The 19060-nt window shown below is 36.4% G+C and overlaps 2 protein-coding genes across 10 annotated transcripts in view; one reads left to right on the top strand and one right to left on the bottom strand.

The window, feature by feature from the left end:
• KDM4D (lysine demethylase 4D) overlaps nt 1–9646 on the bottom strand; it is a 28629-nt gene extending 18983 nt beyond the window's left edge. Inside the window, exons 1-4 of one of the 7 annotated variants that reach the window (XM_070473649.1) lie at nt 9158–9550; nt 8274–8322; nt 7766–7858; nt 7472–7565 (exon numbers count right to left, since the gene is read on the bottom strand). The gene's annotated coding sequence lies outside the window, so the exon portion shown is untranslated. The other 6 variants (XM_070473651.1, XM_070473652.1, XM_070473650.1 and 3 more) reach the window with 6 other exon arrangements.
• On the top strand, nt 9645–17943 carry CWC15 (CWC15 spliceosome associated protein homolog). Of its 3 annotated transcripts, none has more exons than XM_020885497.2 (7): nt 9645–9731; nt 10837–10975; nt 11561–11673; nt 12267–12355; nt 13443–13556; nt 16318–16436; nt 17475–17943. In XM_020885497.2, exons 2-7 carry the CDS (start codon nt 10845–10847, stop codon nt 17602–17604), a joined length of 696 nt encoding a protein of 231 aa, XP_020741156.1. In that variant the 5' UTR covers nt 9645–9731; nt 10837–10844; the 3' UTR covers nt 17605–17943. The 3 variants fall into 3 exon arrangements, with proteins under 3 accessions (XP_020741156.1, XP_020741158.1, XP_020741157.1); XM_020885499.2 differs by lacking the exon at nt 9645–9731 and adding an exon at nt 9769–9849; XM_020885498.2 differs by lacking the exon at nt 9645–9731 and adding an exon at nt 9972–10075.
• The last annotated feature ends 1117 nt before the right edge of the window (nt 17944–19060 follow it).

The following is a 19060-nucleotide window of genomic DNA, read 5'->3' as shown; positions in this document are numbered from 1 at the left end:
AGTGAACTTGCTTAGTCGTGTCTGACTCTTTGCGACCCCATGGACTGTAGCCTACCAGGCTCCTCTGTCCATGGGATTTTCCAGGCAAGAGTACTGGAGAAGATTGCCATTTCCTTCTCCAAATATGGTGTGAGGGAGGAATCCAGATTCAGACTTTTGTTTAAGGATATCCATTATTCCAGCAACAATGCATTGAAAAGATTACTCTTTCACTGTTGAAATGTCTTGAAAGTTTTGTTGATCCTATTCAAGTTTACAGTTAGTCATCAAACTATATACAGCTGTCCCTATACCAATGGCTTGATAATTGAAACTTTGCAGTGAAGTTTTGAAATGGGGAAGTATGAGTTCTCCAAATTTTTTATTATTTTTCAAGACTGTTTTGGCTATTTTGGGTCTTTAGTACTTATATACCTTTTTCAGGATAAACTTTTTTTCCTGGGGGAAAAAAGCCAGCAGGAATTTCAATAGGGAATGCACTGGACCCATAGAACAATTGGGGGAGAATTGACATCTTAACAATAAGATGTTTGATTTGCAATGAGATTTGCAACTCATTTTTGATCAATGAATATGGAATGTTTTTCCATTTATTTAGATCTTCTTTAACAATGTTTTGTAGTTTCCAGTGTAGAAGTCTTATATCTTTTTTGTTGAATTTATTCTTAAGTATTTTATTCTTTTTGATATTGTTAATGGAATGTTTTCTTAATTTTCAGATCTTGCTGGTGTATAGAAATCAACTGATTTATGTATATTTATCTTGTGTATCCTGCAATCTTGCTGAACTTATTTGTTGTAGTAGTTTAGTCATTCCCTAAGATTTTCTCTATATAAAATCAAGCTGTCAATAAAGATAGTTTTATTTCTTTCAAGTTGGATACCTTTTATTTTTTTTTCCTTACCTAACTGCCTTGACTAGAATCTCCAGTGTAATGCTGAACAGACATCCTAAATGGTCTTCTTCCTGGTTCAAGTATTTTTAAATAGAATAAATATTTCAGATGAAGTGGAAATCCCTTTCAGATTTAAATCCCAAATCCTAACCTCTCCTCCCCAACCCCAAAACAACAGCTATCATGAATTTGGTTCATTTTCTATCTGTGGATGTCTTTTGTGTGTGTCCAGGTGGTTCAGTGGTAAAGCATCCACTTTCCAACGCAGGAGATGCAGTAATGATCCCTGGGTCAGGAAGATTCCCTGAAGTAGGAAATGGCTCCCCACTGCAGTATTCCTGCTGAGATAATCCCATGAACAAAGGAGACTGTCCATGGACAGTCCATGGGCTGGCAGGCTACAGTCGTGGGATCACAGAGTTGGCCATGACTGAGCAACTGAGCACACATGCACGTGTCTGTTGTGTGTCCACATATACAGTACTGTTTCGTGTGTTTGCTATTATTATTTTGTATAAATGATTTTATACCAAATATACTAATTTTTGTAATTTTTAAATTCAACAGCTTCAAGATGCATTCATCTATGTACATATATAGCCTGTCATAAAAAATCTGTAATGCATTTCTCTATTGATGAATATTCAGATTACTGTTTTTTATTGTAAACAATGCTGCATTAAAAATCTTACTTACATGTGTCTTAGTAATTATATGTGAGAATTTATTTAGCTTAGATATTTTGGTCTTGTTTTTTAATGATATAGAAACTATACTTTGTAGTTTATTAGGCAATGTCAAGTTGCTTACCTGTGGATTTTCCTAATTAATACAGTCACTAGCAGAGTAGGAGAGTTTATTTCTCTGTATCTCCAGATATATTTGATAATGTCAAATTTTTAGTTGTTGGTGATTAGATTGGCAAAGTAATTTATCACCTTTATATTTTTGTTAATATTAATGTTGTGTGACTCATGCTTTTTCATTGATTTATTGGCTTTTTGTGGGTTTTGACAATTACATTATGTCCTTTGTCCATTTTTTCAGTGTTTTTCTTTATTGATTTATCAAAGTTCTGTAAATGTTTAAATGTTTGATATACTAATTCTACGTCTATTGTATGATTTGAAATATCTTATCCTAGGCACCACCTTCATTTCAATCTGTTTATGGTGTATTTTTCAGGTGTTTTCAAAATTTAAATGTAGCCTAATTTATTACTATTTTCCTTTATGGTTTGTTTCCTTATCTCTTGTTAAAGTATCCACTTATTTTGGAGTAGTAAAGATTTTTAGTTTCTCTTTTTCATATTTATTTGTTTCAGCCATTTAGAACATTTTTGTTAGACGTAGGGATCTATATTGTCTCCCAAACTGCAGAATATGATTTTTTTGAGTACTATGGAAATTTTGCAAAATTGACTATAAAACTTTGGCCATAAAACAAGTTTTAACAAATGTCAAAATAGGCAGAATGTGTCCTCTGACTACAAAACAATAAAGTTAAAAATTAATATTAAAGTGATAGTGAAACCTCTATATTTTGTAAAATTAAAAATACATTTCTAAATAAAACTTGTAATCATAAAGTAAAAATAAAATTAGAAAATACTTTAAAGTAAATGAAATCCTAAAGAAATGAATATCCTACATTTCAAATCTAGAGGGATACTAGTGAACAGTATTGAAAGGAAGATTTATAGGCTTAAATAAATATCTAAGAAAAGAAAAAGGACTGGAAAATTAAATGAACTCAGCATCCACTGCAGAAAGTCAGAAGTACAGCAAAGAAAGTAGAACAAAGGAAATAGTAAAAATAAGACCAGAAATTGATGAAAGAGAAAACCAATATAAAGAGGATGAACAAAACCAATGGTAGTTTTTTTGCGAAATGTCTAATAAAACCAACAAACCCCAGGTGAAATGGTAAAGACAAGAAACAAGGCACAGATAATCAACATTAGGAAAGACAAAGAAGTCATCGCTACAGATGCTGCAGACATAAAAAGGAAGTAAAGACAGTAAAAACAACTTTAAGCCAACGTATTTTAAAATTCAGATGAAAAAACTCCTAGAAAACTATAAATAGCAAAATTGACACAAAAAGCAACAGAATGCTGAGTATATCCATAACCAGCAAAGAAACTGAAGCAGTAATCAAAACTCTTTTCCCAAAGAAAACTCTATACTCTAAATGGTTACAACAGCAGCTTTTACCAAATATTCAAAGAAGACGTAATTTCAATCTTAGACAAATTTTCCTGAAGAATAGAAAAAGAAAGACTATTTCCCAAAAAATTTTATGACACAGACTGTATGTACATGTCTCCAACAAGAACATTTTGAGAAAGGAAAATAAAAGGCTAATCTCACTGATAAGCACAGATGCAAAAGTCCTAAATACAAACTGAGTAAACTGATCCCTACAATATATTCATCATGACCAAGATGGGTTGATTCCAGGAATGAAAGGTTAGTTGATACTTAAATAAATAAATATAATAACACACACTAAGATTAAAAAATAATCTTATTAGATGCAGAGAAGTATTTGATAAAAATCTGCCATTCATTTAGCAAACTATAAATTGGAGGGAAATTTCTAACTGAATAAAGTACATCTACCCCAAACCTTCAGTAAACATCACACTTAATAATTAAAAGTTCAAAGTTTTCTCCTTCAAAGCAGGAAAAAGACAAGGATGCCTGTGACCACCTGTTTTATTCAGTATGTCCTGGATGTCTTACGAGATGTAAGAAGTCAAGGAAAAAAGGGAAAGGGGGAGGGGGAGAAAAGAAACTGTTGTTATTCCTAGAAATGACTGTATGTAAAAAATCCAAGAGATCTATGAATGAACCATCTTAATTAACAGAAGTGCTCAGACAGTCTCTGAATTTAAAACAGCAATATATAAAAAACAATTATCTTTATATATACCAGCAACTAACAATTCGACAACTAAAATTTAAGAAAGATGCCATTTACAACAGCATTAAAAATTAAACAGTATCCAAGGCTAACGCTAACAAAAATCTGCAAGACTTCTATGAAGATAATATAAATTTACTTAAGGGAACTTAAGACTTAAATAAATGGAAAAGACATAACCTGATAATAGATTTGAAGACTCAATTTTGTAAACATCAGGTTTTAAACTTATCTATAGATTCAACATTATCCCAATCAAAATCCCAAAACTATTTTCATAGAATAAGACAACTTAAATTTTAAAGTGCAAAAGACAGAGAATAGCAAAGCATTCATAAAAGGACAAGGTGAGAAGACTTGCTTTATCAGATGCTAAGACTCTTCTATTATACCATATACAAAAATGAATTCTAGTAGAACTGTGAAAGACCCAACTATAAAACTTTCAGAAGATAATATCTGAGAACATCAATGTAATCTCAAAGTAGGGAAGAATTTTTTTTTTTTTTTTTAGTTCTACCACTTTATTGCTACCAACTCATCTCCCTCCACCCTCGTGCACACATGCTCAGTCATGTAATCCCATGGACTTCAGCCCACCAGGCTCCTCTGTCCATGGACTTTTCTAGGCAAGAATACTGGAGTGGGTTGCCATTTCCTTCGCCAGGGAAGAATTTTTTAACCAAGAAATACCATGCACTAAGCAAAAAGGAAAAAAAATTAATAAAATGAACTGCCCTGGTATTAATTTTTATATATTAAAATATACCAAAAAGCCAAATGCAATAAGCATACATGTCTATACACATATTGTTTCTGTGTATCAACGTTGTTAATTTGGAGTTAATTTCCTAGTGGATTTCTGTGATGCAGTAAGATGCCTATATTTGTGTCCTTGTTAATGCTACACTACTTAAAGAATGCATTTGATAATCTTGCTACATAAAGCTCCTTGTGAAAAAGAATGAAAAATTTATGTACAACACAAGTAAGTGACAGAGAGCTGTTGCCTAGAGTATTAAGAAGTCATAGAATCAACAAGAAAAAACATTTCAACCGACTGGACAGACGCCTCCTAAAAGAGATCCAAATGAACAATAAACATATGAAAGGAAATTAGTGCTCAAGGAAACGTAAATTAAGACCCCAGGAAGATATCACTATGCACTCACCAGAGGAGCTACAATTGAAAAGCTGGACAGTACCAAGTGTACAGTATCAAGTGGGATTATGGGACAAGGAGAGTTCTTATCTTGATGATGGGATATATATATATATATATGAAAAGTATACACATACAGCTCTGCACATTTCCAAGAATGTTCAAGGTGGCATTATTTATAATACACTGAAAACATAACCATTAAAATAAGTTACAGGACGCATTTTTATGCAGTGAAATTCTATATATTATACCACAGCTACACATAATAGACTTTAAGGAACAAAACACCAAAAAACATATATGATTCATTTATATAAAGTTTAAAAATTGGCAAGATTAAATACTATCATTTAAAAATAATACATAGGCATTTACTGAAATTTATTCAGGGACTTTATACTTGATTAAATTTTGTACATATTCATTGTTTATCAAAAAGAATGTGTATTCTCTTTTTTGGTTAAAAGATTTTATATACAAATACAAATACAATATTTAAATATATGTGTGTATATAAATGCAATAAGCATACATTCTATAATCTTCTGTATATCAATGTTAATTTGTTAATATCATAGATGTCTGTGGTGCAATATGATGTTCATATAAGTTTCCTTATTAATGCTAAAGAATACTTTTTATAATTAATATTGCTACATGAAGTTCTTTATTCTTGTTGCTTAGAATTTGCCTGGCATTATCTTTATCTAGCCTTCATTTTCTATATTCTAGTTGTTTAACTGTTTCTTAATGTTTGTTTTTAATTGTCTAATTAATAACAGACTGGTTAGCTAGTGAAGCAGCAAAGTGCTCAGATTAAGTAAGAGGTGATTAAACTATAATATGGTCCAGTAATCTAGTCTGGACCATCAGCAAATTTCATCTTGAGGTTACTGCTGGGAAAGCATCTCTCTGGTATACAAAGCATCTGCATTTAAAAACAGGATTTTGTTGATAGAAAGTAAGCTTATTTTTCTATTCCTTTCACTTTTCAGAACAGTTTTTTATTTTTTTTTTTTTAAAACAGTTTAGAGCAATCACTTTTTATAAAACCAGTCATTTTCAGATTATTTTTTAAATGTGATTAAAAAAATTTTTTTTTTTTTTATTACATTGATATTTTTATTTTTCAAATGTGATTTCTAACTTGTAACCACTAGGTTTTTTCCTTCATTTTTCAAGCAAAAGTTTCACACTTTGTGGGCTGGTAACTTTGTAAATGAGAGGGTTTACTAGAATTGGGGAAGAGGAGGGAAGTTCGACTGAGTTAGATCTGTGATCCAATTAGGGGTGAGCTGACTGAATTAAAATTCTGATAGTACTTATAGAGCCTGTTAATCACTTGATTTTTCATTTAGAGATTCTTTCCTAAAAAGAGCATCTTTCTGGGTCTTGGTGTAACTTCACTTTAAACCTGGATTTCAGACTAGCAGAATAAAAATTACTTTTTTCTCCTTTAAAGTATAAGGAGGTATAAGATTAAGGTAATAACTTTTTGCAGCAAAATGTGATTTTTTTTTTCTTGTTAAAGCTCATTCACTCTCTCTCTCATGCATTCACTCATTCATTCATTTGGAAATCACTTATGTGCACCTATTTGTGCCAGGCACTGCTTTAGTAAATATAGCCAGACACCAGTTTCCAGGAAGACTGGAGGGATCTAGACCCAGAGAACAAGGGAGAGGATTAGGGTTACCTAACAGTGTGTTCATATCTTCTAATACACAGAAAGCTCAATGTAAGGACACAGTCAAAAGCAGCTCAGTACATCTGCTGGGGAGAGATGAGGAGTCCTCTGAGAAAAACAGCTTCCATTTTCTCAGGGAAGTCAGATGATTATCCATTCCTGGGAAACAAAATGAGGGAAAGGAGGGTGGAAGAGGTATGTGGATTAGAAGAAAGGAGAATGTGGCAAATTATAATACTGCAGAGTGGGAAAATAAGCAATTAGGAGAGTGTAAGAGGACTGCTGGGTAGAATAAAGGGCTCACCTAGGTTTCTGTGGAAATGACTTTAAAATGAGGATTCTTAGTTACGTATGCTTTTTACCAGCTGACTGGGCGAATTAGGTTTTTAAGTTAATCTTACTTTATCTAATATTTTCAAGTCATTTAAATAAAAAAATTTTAGAGTTTTGGCTTTTCACTAATACTTTAAAATTATTTAAGCAAACTTTTTAGTTTCTTTTCCTTATTAATACTTTCAGACCATTTAAGCTAAAGCTTTTAATTTTGTGGGCTAATTATATTTTAAGTTGGTGTTAATGAAACTACAGGGGTGGTTATATAATCATGGTTGGCGACCAAAAGGTTATGTGGTTGAATGGAAGATGAACGAATCCAGGTGACTGACTCAGGGCTGATAAGTTGGAATATATTAATAAAAAACTAGGAGAGTTTTCTAATTTGTGTCACCACCTTGCCATCCATGTCATTCCTCCACTTCAGTGTGCTAATCATTCATTCATTCAACAGATACTTACTCAGCACCTATTATGTGCCAGGCACTGTTCTATATGCAGAGGATACACCAGTGAACAAGAGAGACAAGGTTTCTGCTTTCCTGGAACTTATGTTCTAATACAAGAAGATAGACAACAATAAAAAAAATATTAATAATAATAATAATTAACATCTGGTTAGCAAATATTGTTTGTTGAGAATTTTAAGCACTAGTATTAATTCACTTAATTCTCATAATAACATTATGAGGTGGAAATTAGAATTATTCCCATTTAATACATGAGGAAACTGAGGGCAAAGGGTAAATATCTTGCCTGAAGTCACAGTTAGGAAAAAGCAGATCTAGATTTCAGAACCGAAACAGGCTGGCTGTAGGTTCCTTCCTCTTAATGACTTTGCTACGCTGCCTCTCAGACAAGAAACAAGGAAATAAACAATCAAACAATACATTCACAAGTGTTTAGTACTATGACAAAATAAAACAGGGTGATGTGATGCTATTTGTGTATTGGCAGGATGGGGGTGTAAAAGTAGATGTCAGGAAACCTGAGGAGGTCGTCCTTGAGTTGAGACTTGAAGAATGGTAATACAGCTATACCGAGGCGCATACAACAGAGAAAAGCGAGTGCAAAGAAATCTAGTCTGTGAAACAGAAATGCAGTGTTGCCTGTGGCTAGAGCTTAGTGTGTAGCACAATGATTAGAAGTGAAACCAGGGAGATAGGTAGGGACCAAACCCTACAAACTCTCAGGTCAGGTCACATTAAGAAGTTTGATTTTTATTCTAAGTGCAGTGAATTTTTATGCAGGAGAGTAACATTACCTGATTCACGATTTTAAAAGATCCCTCTCATTTTTATATGCGAAGTTAACTGTGGGAGAAAAGTGGGAGCAGGAAGATCATTAGGGGACAATTACAATCCAGGTAGAAAATGGTGGCGTGGACTAAGGCAGTGGAATGAAATTTGGGGTATATGCTGAAAGTAGAATTAGGGAAGACTTGCAAGTAAACTGGATAAGAAAACTGAAGGAAAAGGAATTTAAGCAGGAGGCTTGGGATTCTGGTTTGAGTAACTAGCCTGATGGCAGTCGTGTCCTTTACTGAGACGTGGAAGGTTAGAGAGTAATACCTTAGGTGAGAAAAATCAAGATTAGCAACTTGAATTTTATGAGGGAAACATTTTCTAATGCTTTGTTTCACTTAAAGTTCAAAGAAAGGGTTCTGGGGGCGTGAGTGGGGGAAGCTTTTTCTGTTCGATATTATGAGCTCTTTACATTTGAAACTAAGTTGGGGGAGTTGAATTTTCAATTGTTTAACAAATATCTACTGAACATCTACTGTGGCCAAGGATTATGTGATTAGATACCAAGTTGAACTAGAAAGGCAAACCAAATCCACGCTCCCAGGGGGCTTTTGGTGGGGGAAGGAGTTAGGACGATACGTGATTTTTTTATTTTCCTGTTGTTACCTTACGAAAACTTCACCTAATGCATGAGTAGCCATCTTACAATACTAACTGCATCTAGGGCTCCTGGCAGTTGGGCCCACCATTCTAAACGTTCAATGTCGGTCAGTATATAAATGAATCTCGATAGTGACACCTCCCCTCCCACTAGAACTTAGGCTTTTTTAAAAAATAAAAATTTTAACGAACGTTACGAATACAACCTTCGATGTGAAGACTAATATTTTTGCGGGAATGGTACCTTTATAAAGATCGTGGTTGCCCCAGTACATATTTGTTCTTTCTTCATATCCAATTAAATGCAAATACTACTTTCCGTAGCCCAACTCTCTAGGCTTGTTGGGTCTAGCTCAGGAGAAAGGAAGCAGGAGCCGTTGGATTTTAAACAGTTTGGTGTAATCCTTTTCTATGCTCTCTCGCTAGCCGGGTATTTGGTATCGGCTACCCGCGGCTCTCCGTTCACGCAGTACCGGAATGAAGGAATCTGGGAGGGGGTCGGGAAAGGAAAAGACGGAAGAAACGTTAATTGGCTCTCGAAGGTACAAACCGACGTTCACGGTCTACTCTAAACGACGGATTTCAAATGCCCGCCCCCTGGACCGTTTCAGCCCCGCCCCTTGCGTCGTCACTTCAACTTCCACCTTGGTCTCCGCTGATTGGTCCTTGCCTCCGCCTCCGAAGGGCGGCTGAAGAGTTCGGCGTTTGCTTCCGGGTCTTGGGCTTTTTTTTTTGGCCGCGGGTGCAGAGGTTTCTGGGAGCAATCATGATGGCGTCCGTATGATCTCCAGAGGCAGCGGCGTCGGAGCTCGGCCAAAGTGAGCGGCAAGACGAAAGCAGACTGTGGGTTGGGCCGTAAAGGGCAGTTGGCGGCGGAGGCAGAGAAACCGGTGCGGGCGGTGGAGGCGCCAGAGCTCCAGACGAGGATAGTCGAGTGTAGGTGGGGCCGGAAGGGGCAGCTGGGGGCGGAGTCAGAGAGCCTGTACGGGCGGAGGCGGCGGCGGAGCTGCAGGAGAGCGGTGGCGCTTGGCGCCTAGCGAGCGTGTCCCTGGTCTCCGGCCGGTCGCCGAGAGCGCAGCGCCAAGGCGGCTCTGCAGAGGGCCGCCCCTCGCCCCCTGGGATAGGGGAGAAGAGTCAGCGGGCTCCCTGGGATAGCCTGGAGGTGAACTCCCTGCCCCCGGGATGATTCTCTGTTGGGGGAGGCGGCGGTGCTCCCCTGCGGCCTGCATCCCTGTTTCTGTCTCTGGATACATCCCTCTCCCCCCGCCCCCTTTTCTTCCGGAAAATCTAGAGAAGTATATCGTTTCCCCCGACACTTGCTTTTCTGACGCGTGAGGATGTTTCAGTAACCACAAACGGGTCCCTAATTTTTGGCTATCAGAGTTCTTTGAGGGTGGGCTCTTGTGTTTCCAGCATTTCTTAAATAGTAACTTGTGAAAGATCTGATTTATATTATGTTGGCTGCTGCTGGAGGAAATTTGATCAACAAAAGATTGTTGGAGATATTTGCCTATGTAACTGTCGTTGAAGTTTAGCACACTTTTTTTAGAACACTCAGTAACTGTGTCAGTGATTTTTTTTTTTTAATGATGTTTTTGTGGTTGCTAACCTGTTCTGTGTGAGGTTTAGATGAAATGGGAGTAAGGAGTCTGGTGGCATGAGATTGAGTGGAGATGTTTAAAACTCAGACGTGACTGTACTCTATTTTACAAGGGTTTTGATGTGTCAAGTCTCCTGATTTAATAATCTTATGAGGAATATCCCCATTCCGCAGATAACAGAAACTTAAACTTGGTGGCTTGCCAGGGGTCACAGATGTTTGAGGGAATGAGCTAGGGCAATTATTTCACAAGGATGGATATTGATTAATGCTTTTCAAAATGATAGTTTTTAAAAATAACTTGGCACTGTTTTTCTTCAAAGCATAAAAGATGACAACAGCAGCTCGGCCAACTTTTGAACCTGCAAGAGGTGGAAGAGGAAAAGGTGAGGGTGATTTGAGCCAGCTCTCAAAGCAGTATTCAAGCAGAGACCTACCCTCTCATACAAAGATAAAATATAGGTAATGAAGCCTTTTATTTTTTTTCTTGTTTCACAAGCAAGACCAAATCTTTTAAATGATATGGTCATCAGATAGCGTGTTTGGGTTATTATCACTCAAGTTATCTATTTTCATAGGGGTAGAGTGTAGTAGTGTTTCTGACACCAAAATTATGCTCCATGATTTAAAAGTGCTACCAGATACTCCTTAAGCAGAAATTCCAGTTTACCAGGAATTTCTGTATGTAGATTGAACAATGACTAGTAACACGTTCTGTCAGGAGGAGTAAGCACTATCAGTACTAATCAGTATGAGATTAAAAGTGTTGCTGTAACAAGCCCTGAGTTAGCATACTAACAAAAAGTAAAGGCGTTTTGATCAACCTGCTGCCTTACTATGGGAAAGTATGTTGATTTAGTTTGAGGTTATTGACATCACAGGATGCCTCTAGTAACCTTCAGATTAGACTAATGATCTTGTTGATTCCCCTAGTGGAATTTTATGCTTTAGGGACTCAGGATAAAGTTGTGTTTCTTGAATTGTCTTCTGTTATTACAGCCATTTGTTTTTTAGAAGTAACTTTGCCTTGTTTTGTTTCTACTTCAGACAGACCACTCAGGATGCCCCTGAAGAGGTTCGAAACCGTGACTTCAGGAGAGAGTTGGAAGAGAGAGAGAGAGCTGCTGCAAGAGAAAAAAACAGAGATCGGCCAACCCGAGGTACCAACACTACTTTAGACATTTCTCTCATGACATTATGTTGACAAACAGTTTTTCTTTATGTAGTAATAGGAATAGATTATTATTTTTGTTTGTTTGCTTTTAAAATTGGGTAAGAGCTGTAGCAGTTTCTTGAAAGATTGGATTGGATTGATTGGACTAGATTACATTGGGTTGGATTAGAGATGATAATGAAATTGATACCAATTTCATCTTTTTATGCTTCTTATTAGAACTAGTAGGGTATATTTAGCAACCATTGTTTCAATTCAGATTAAGGAGTTTTTGACTACTTAGAGCAGCCAGACTCTTTAAGTCCCCATGGTTTCTGTCTATGAAGTTCTTCCATTTTTACTTTTAGCATGTGTAAACTATATCCTAAATTTCCTGAGGCCACAGTTCCCATACTAAAATCAGTACTTTTGTTAACTCATTCAGCAAATATTTGTCTAAGACTTATTTACCTGCCCCTGTTGTTATAATCCCTACTGTTAGGTTTAAGATCTAAGCTCTCTGTGCCCGCAAGTCCCTAAAATGTTACCGGAAATGCAGGATTTGATTCAGTGAGCTAACTAATGTTTGTTTTCTCCCAGAACATACAACCTCTTCCTCAGTGTCAAAGAAGCCCCGATTGGACCAGATTCCTGCTGCCAACCTTGATGCAGATGACCCCCTAACAGATGTATGTTTTACTTCTTCCTCTCATCTGCATGTAGTAATTTACTTACCATTTTTCTGAAATACTTTTTAATTTACTTTTTTAGCTTTAAGAAGCAATTTGTATTTACTTACTATTATTCAGTTACAGCTCTGACTTCAGTTTATTTTAAAACAAAAAAAGCATTATCTTGTTAATCAGATTTCAAGTTTGATCTCTAGAGAACCAGAAAGGTGTGCTTCCCTAAAAAATAATTCCCTGTATTAAACCATGGAAATGGATAGCTCTGCCTCTTCAGACTGGGCTCTTCATCAGTAGCATCCCCTCCAGTGAACGTAGGGACCGTTCCCTATTCTCAACTAGTGTTGCCTCTTCTACTCGTTCAGTGGGCATAATGGCTCCTTCTGTGTTTAGGGAGGCATGTGATCTAAGTGAAAGGTTTTTAAGGATTGGCACTTTCATTAACATTCAAATTTAGTGGAACCCCACAGACCCACTAAATTTGCGGTTTTCTACATACAGAAAAAAGTCTTAAAGGGTAGCATCTAATTAAGCATATATGTTAGTAATTCTAGAATTGATAGACTAAATTAAAAATTAACATCATAATTCAGTATAAGAAATTCAGTTTTAAGTGAGATTTAATGATTATTCATTTGAAATTATTTTACTCTGAGAATTTAGCACCCTGTTCTGTACTTCGAATTATTCTTACTTCCTAGTTGTTTTGGACAATATTAAAGTGTTTTGACCCTCAGGGTCAAAGTATGTAGTTAGTGTGTATCAGTGTAAAGTGTTCCTTTTCCAGTTTTACAGTTATTTTCATGTGTAAATCCTTATTTGATCATGTAAATTTGAAAGATACTATTAGCTGCTATAATGTCTAAAATACATTTTAAGATACATTTTAGTAAGTAGTCATAAACTACTTGTGAGGTTTTATTTTACTTTTTGTTTGGTTGCTGATCTAATTTTATTTAGCTACATTTATCTTTCCCACTGGGAAAATTAATCCTGCTCCAAAGATTTGGTAAGTGCCATTTTTATGGGAAAAAAATGACTTATGCCTATTTTGTGTCTAACCTCCTTTGCCATCACCATTCTTTTTTAGGAGGAAGATGAAGATGAAGATTTTGAAGAGGAGAGTGATGATGACGACACTGCAGCTCTTCTTGCAGAGCTGGAAAAAATTAAAAAAGAAAGAGCTGAAGAGCAGGCCAGGAAGGTGAGACCAACATATTAAATGTTTTTACATCATCTCACATAAATTATAGCAGAAATGTTGTTTAATTCAAGTAGTAGCACCTTTGTAGAAAGCAGTGGCACCCCACTCCAGTACTCTTGCCTCTAAAATCCCATGGATGGAAGAGCCTGGTAGGCTGCAGTCCATGGGGTCGCTAAGAGTTGGACCCGGCTGAGCGACTTCACTTTCACTTTTCACTTTCATGCATTGGAAAAGGAAATGGCAACCCATTCCAGTATTCTTGCCTGGAGAATCCCAGGGATGGGGGGAGCCTGGTGGGCTGACGTCTATGGGGTCGCACAGAGTCGGACACGACTGAAGTGACTCAGCAGTAGCAGTAGCAGTAGTAGCACCTTATATTAGAAATCATCCTTGCCAGGTCTAGATAGAATTCTAGCACCTGTAGGTCTATAGATCTGGTAATTTCTGTGACATCCTAAGTCTCCTAGTTATGTTAGAAATTCTTTTGAAATGGTTCAAACATGCTTTAGGCCTAGTGATTAAATTGTTCTTCACTCATTTATGTGTTCAACAGACATTTAGTCAGTGTCTGTTAAGTGTCAGAAGAATCAAAGATGACTAGATGTAGTCATTACCTAGGAAGAACCCACAGATATAATGAAACTATCTTTACCTCTGTCCTTGTCTTCTGCCCCAGTCTTCTTTCCAGGCACTTGCTGAGGCCGTCTGTCAATAAATTTTATGTAACCTAGTTTCTGAGTCCCCACAGTCTCTCTCTTTGGAAGGAAAGAATGTCTTAACTCAAAGACAGTTAGATAAATTAAATAGGACCCATAGTATGTACATTTATTATATAATTACCCATAGTAGTAACAATAAGAGATAAAACTTAGGAGTCAAGAGTGAGTGAGTGCACTGACCATTTGTAGATCAATGCAAACAGTTTGAACTCTGTTTGAACTCTGTTCTAAAGGGTATGCAGAACTAGTCAATTTCAGCAGGAGATGGTAGGGTTGAGGGTGCATTTTAGAAAGATTACTCTGGCCAAAGTGTGGAGGATGCAAGAAAGAACTGATTAGAGGGCTGTTTCAATAATCCTCATATCCTGTTATGAGAGTCTTGCATGCTAGGAGTTGAATTTGAGAGATGTTAACTCTCAGGGAGATAAAATTAACCAAAGAAAAGTGACAAATTAGCTATGGCAGTTCCTGGGTCTGTATGAGTGCCATACACTAATTCAGGGAACGTAGAAGGATGGGCATGCTTCAGTGGAGAGAAAAGAAATGATGAGTTCTGTTTGGAACATGTTGAATTAGGCACACTGTGAGACCCTCACGTAGATCTATCTGCCTCCACTTTCAACCAGAATAGAGCAAAAATTTTTTTTAAGTGGGCTTCTTTGTAAGATTTTATTTGAACCAAGAATTGTTCTGTTTAGAAAAAGGAAAAAGACTGATGTAGGCTATGCTTGGAACCTAGGGAGGTAGAACTCATGTGGGTCAGAAGGACCAGGGAAGAATTGAGAAAATAGGTAGAATTGGGGATAGGCTTTGAAGACAGTTAGAATTCACATTGGAAGAGTAAAAACATTAAAGATACAATTCGTGTCAAAATTTGGCACAGGATAGCAAAACTCCAATAGAACTATAAGACCATTCCTATGCCTGTGCACCACAAGAGGGCAGTTTTTCTATTCCAAATTCTTGTGGCCTTCCTAACAGCTGTGGATACAGAAGGAGACAATTAAATGCATTTGGAGCATAAACATTCATTTAAGGAGCATAAGCATTTTAGACAGAAGTTCTTGGCAATTTTGCAAGATGCATCTGATTTCTTTGTACAAATATGTGTTGGTGTATTTTGGAGTCAGATGACAGTTTTGTACGTATTTCCCTATCTTGCTTTCTAGTGGCTGGCTTTTGAGGTGTTTCAAAACATTTTCAAACCAGTCAGCCTATGTTAGGGACTGGGAAACTGTCTATAAAGGACTAGATAGTAACTGTATTAGGCTTGCAGACCACATAGCCTCTGTCACAACTTTTCAACTCAGCTGATTGTAGGATAAGCAGCCATAGGAATCATAAATAAATGAATGAGACTGTACCAGTAAAATTTATTTACAAAACAAGATGGTTTGGATTGGAGTAAACCACAGGCTGTCCATCCTGTATACCCATGGTCATGAAACAGTGTACCTGGTACTGGAGTATGGAAAGAGTGTCACCTTTTTCCCCAGTGCTGTGTGTGGCAACCAACCAATAACTCTAAAGGAAATGATAGGAAATTGTTCTTGGTAATAATAACTTGTCACCAGTCCTAGAGATGCAAGTTTACATTGCTGCTGAGTCGAAAGATTATTTATAATCAGCTATATTAACCCTTCTTTAGAAATTGAGATAAATTGCTTTGCTAAATGTGTCTTTTTGATGTTTAACATGTTCTTAAATGATTAGAATGTTTACTGATATACTGTCTAAGCAATTATGTAACTTTGTATGTAATTCAAGAAAGAAAATATGTTTAAATATGCAACTCAAGAATTTCAAAGTCAGAAGGAGACTAATGAATGCTAACAAACTTGAAAGTGCCAAATTATTTCAGTAAATGAGACTTTTTTGGTATATCTTTAAAAACAAAAACAGTGCTATCTTGATGCTTATCCCATCTCTCCCTAAAAATCCTAACAGTCTTTTAAAATATGAGTTATGATAATAAGATTGATGCCAGAGTTAATATAAGTAAATGAATCTTTTACTTAGGAATCTTCCCATATCATTGACAGGAACAAGAACAAAAGGCTGAAGAAGAAAGGATTCGTATGGAAAACATTCTGAGTGGAAACCCTCTTCTTAATCTCACTGGCCCATCCCAGCCTCAGGCCAACTTTAAAGTTAAAAGAAGGTATAGTACAGTAAATAAGTTGGAGATTTTATGTATATGTATACAGTACAGATTATATATAGAATAAAGTTGTATCTGTAGTTTTTTTTATTGTATTAAACTATATGGTGGTTCTACGTTGTTTGGTGCAGATAGGAATGTTTGGAGGTTGAAACATGTCTTAATGTGCAGATCACATTTGACCTAGCTCTGCTCAGCTTTTCACATTTCTCTGCACTGCGCCAGTGATGACTTACAACCCTTTTCAAAGATGCCTATGTTCTTTGCTGATTTTCCACGTGCAGTTTCCTCTGACATGCATACATCCACACACAAACACACATTGTATAGACTTTCATTTGATACATGTTTGTGAGAACCCATATATTGCATATATGAGTTTGTGTTTTATATGCTAGATGATATTTTGAAATAATAGTCTTTATTTTCTCTAAAACATGTATTTAAGCCCATCCTGGGCTGCCTGGTTTTTTGTTTGTTTTCTTTTTTTTTTTTTAATTTATACGTTATGAAAGCCAGCCAAGAGAATCTTAACCAGAGTCCTGCCCTAAGCTCTTCAGCTGCTCTTTCCTTGTGGTTAATGTAGATGTGGGCCAACATATGAGCCTTAATAATTTCTTCTTTTGTCCTAAATTGTTAAATGGTAAGAGTATATATAAAATCCTTAAAACCACGTAATGTAACTATAGTGACTTGCCCAGTTATCCTTGAGACCTGTCCATACTAATCAGGGTAGTACCAGGTGCTGCCTCTTTGTTTTTGACCTGAAAACATTAAATATGCAGTTTCTGCTTTTTTAACTCAAAGTTTCTTATACTGGAGAAATAATAAGAATGTTGTGTATATTCTAAAATAGGGATTACCCTTCCTGTTATGAAAAAGCAAGCCAACCACCTCTTAAAATTTACTTATTCTTTTCGGTATAATTGCAGCATCAAACGACATGTGTGTTGAGCATGAGGAAGCTTTGCAGTTCACCTGATGTTTTTATCTCTTGATACAGGTGTTGTAAGATTGTTCTATTTTTTTTTCTTTCAGGTGGGATGATGATGTTGTCTTTAAGAACTGTGCAAAAGGTGTAGATGATCAGAAGAAAGACAAAAGATTTGTAAATGATACGCTTCGATCTGAATTTCACAAAAAGTTCATGGAAAAATACATTAAATAGTACAGTTTTATGTGCTGAATTGAAGGCTATAAAATGTAAATGATCTGACTTCATTTTGATTTATTTTTCCCTCCCCACCCATGTCTAAATTGTGTATAGGCTTCCCTAATTTTTAGTTCCAAAGTATCTTTTCCTTTATTGGTTAATTACTTGGTAAGGACTTGGGAATTGGTTTAACCCAGTTTCCATCTCAATATTTCCAGTCATGTGTTTTCTCTTAAATATGGGAAAAGAAACCTGCTTATAATAAATATTTTTAATAATCTAAATAGCCAAATCTGTGTCCCCAACTTGTTTGTTGAAATGTATGCAGCTAATAAAACATTGCATATTTTCTTCTGTGTTGTATTTCTTTGCATGTTAGCTTTTTCTCGTCATATCTCAAGTCATTTAATTGATATCTCCTCTATCTTTTGAAAAGTGTGATGAAAGATTTAAGGGATTCCATCTTGGACCACTGTGTTGGTCCAAACACAGAGAGGAGTGTTGTCGAGCAGAAAGCTCCCCGAGTGCGTGTGTGAGGGAGCATGGGGTACGTCTCACTTTGGGGTTGCCCCTTCTCTCTCAGCCCCAGACAAGAGCTGCTTAAGTGTGCCCAGGAGTGGCATTCACCTGTGTTCTGGATACCCGGCTGCCATGTTTCTCTTGAGTGAGAGAGAGTTTGCACAGTGACACTAGATGCAAAGCCTGGGAGAGTTTAACATCAAACAGTATATGAAATGAAACTTTTGAAAATAAGAGGATATGGATACAGGAAGTAGGGGCGTTTACACAGATGGGCAATGAAGTTTCCCTAAACCTTGGCTAGGATTTTTATGGTTGTCATTTTATTAGAAAATGTGAGACTGGAAATTGAATCTTCTACTGGTAGAGACCCATTCATGGGATTCCCCTATTGTAAATGATGCTAAGCTTGGTAGGGTTAAAGGTAAAACCTTTAAAGCAAAAACAACTTGTTATTTATCACTGGCTGTTTATTTAAACTCTAGGATCCCCAGTGGAAGCTTGGACACCGGTTAACCTGAGTCCAGGGGAGAACTGGAATTACCGCCCAGGTCTTGACCAAGTTTATGCCCTGTGTTTTTGGTTTTTCTCCCAACTGAGCAATTTACATTGCCGTCTGAATACCTTGACAAGTGTACTCTTTTTTTTTTTTTTTTTAATTTGGCTGTGCTGGGTCCTAGTTGGATCTGGTTCCCTGACCGGGGATTAAACCTGGATCCCCAGGATTGGAAACGGAGTCTGAGCCACTGAACCACCAGAAAAGTCCCTTGACTAGTGTTTTATAAAAAACCTTTCATAATACTGAAATGTTTTTGTCTACAACTTCCAATTTCTAAAGTGCCTTCACTGTCATTTTCAATTTTCTTCATAGCAGTATTTACATAGGAAGGAAACACTGGGTTATTTGAAGCTGAGGAAAGGAAATTCAGGCTCAGTGATTGGATCAGCATTA

This window comes from Odocoileus virginianus, chromosome 10, assembly GCF_023699985.2.
Source record: "Odocoileus virginianus isolate 20LAN1187 ecotype Illinois chromosome 10, Ovbor_1.2, whole genome shotgun sequence".
NCBI lineage: Eukaryota > Metazoa > Chordata > Mammalia > Artiodactyla > Cervidae > Odocoileus > Odocoileus virginianus.
This window is presented reverse-complemented; position numbering and strand designations above follow the sequence as displayed.

What these genes read in the sequence shown, in the direction of transcription:
- CWC15 (XM_020885497.2), top strand. Translation starts at nt 10,845, where the DNA reads ATGACAACAGCAGCTCGGCCAACTTTTGAACCTGCAAGAGGTGGAAGA. An exon ending in CATACAAAGATAAAATATAG is followed by an intron (nt 10,976 to 11,560) that starts GTAATGAAGCCT and finishes TTTCTACTTCAG; the next exon opens with ACAGACCACTCAGGATGCCC. An exon ending in CAGAGATCGGCCAACCCGAG is followed by an intron (nt 11,674 to 12,266) that starts GTACCAACACTA and finishes GTTTTCTCCCAG; the next exon opens with AACATACAACCTCTTCCTCA.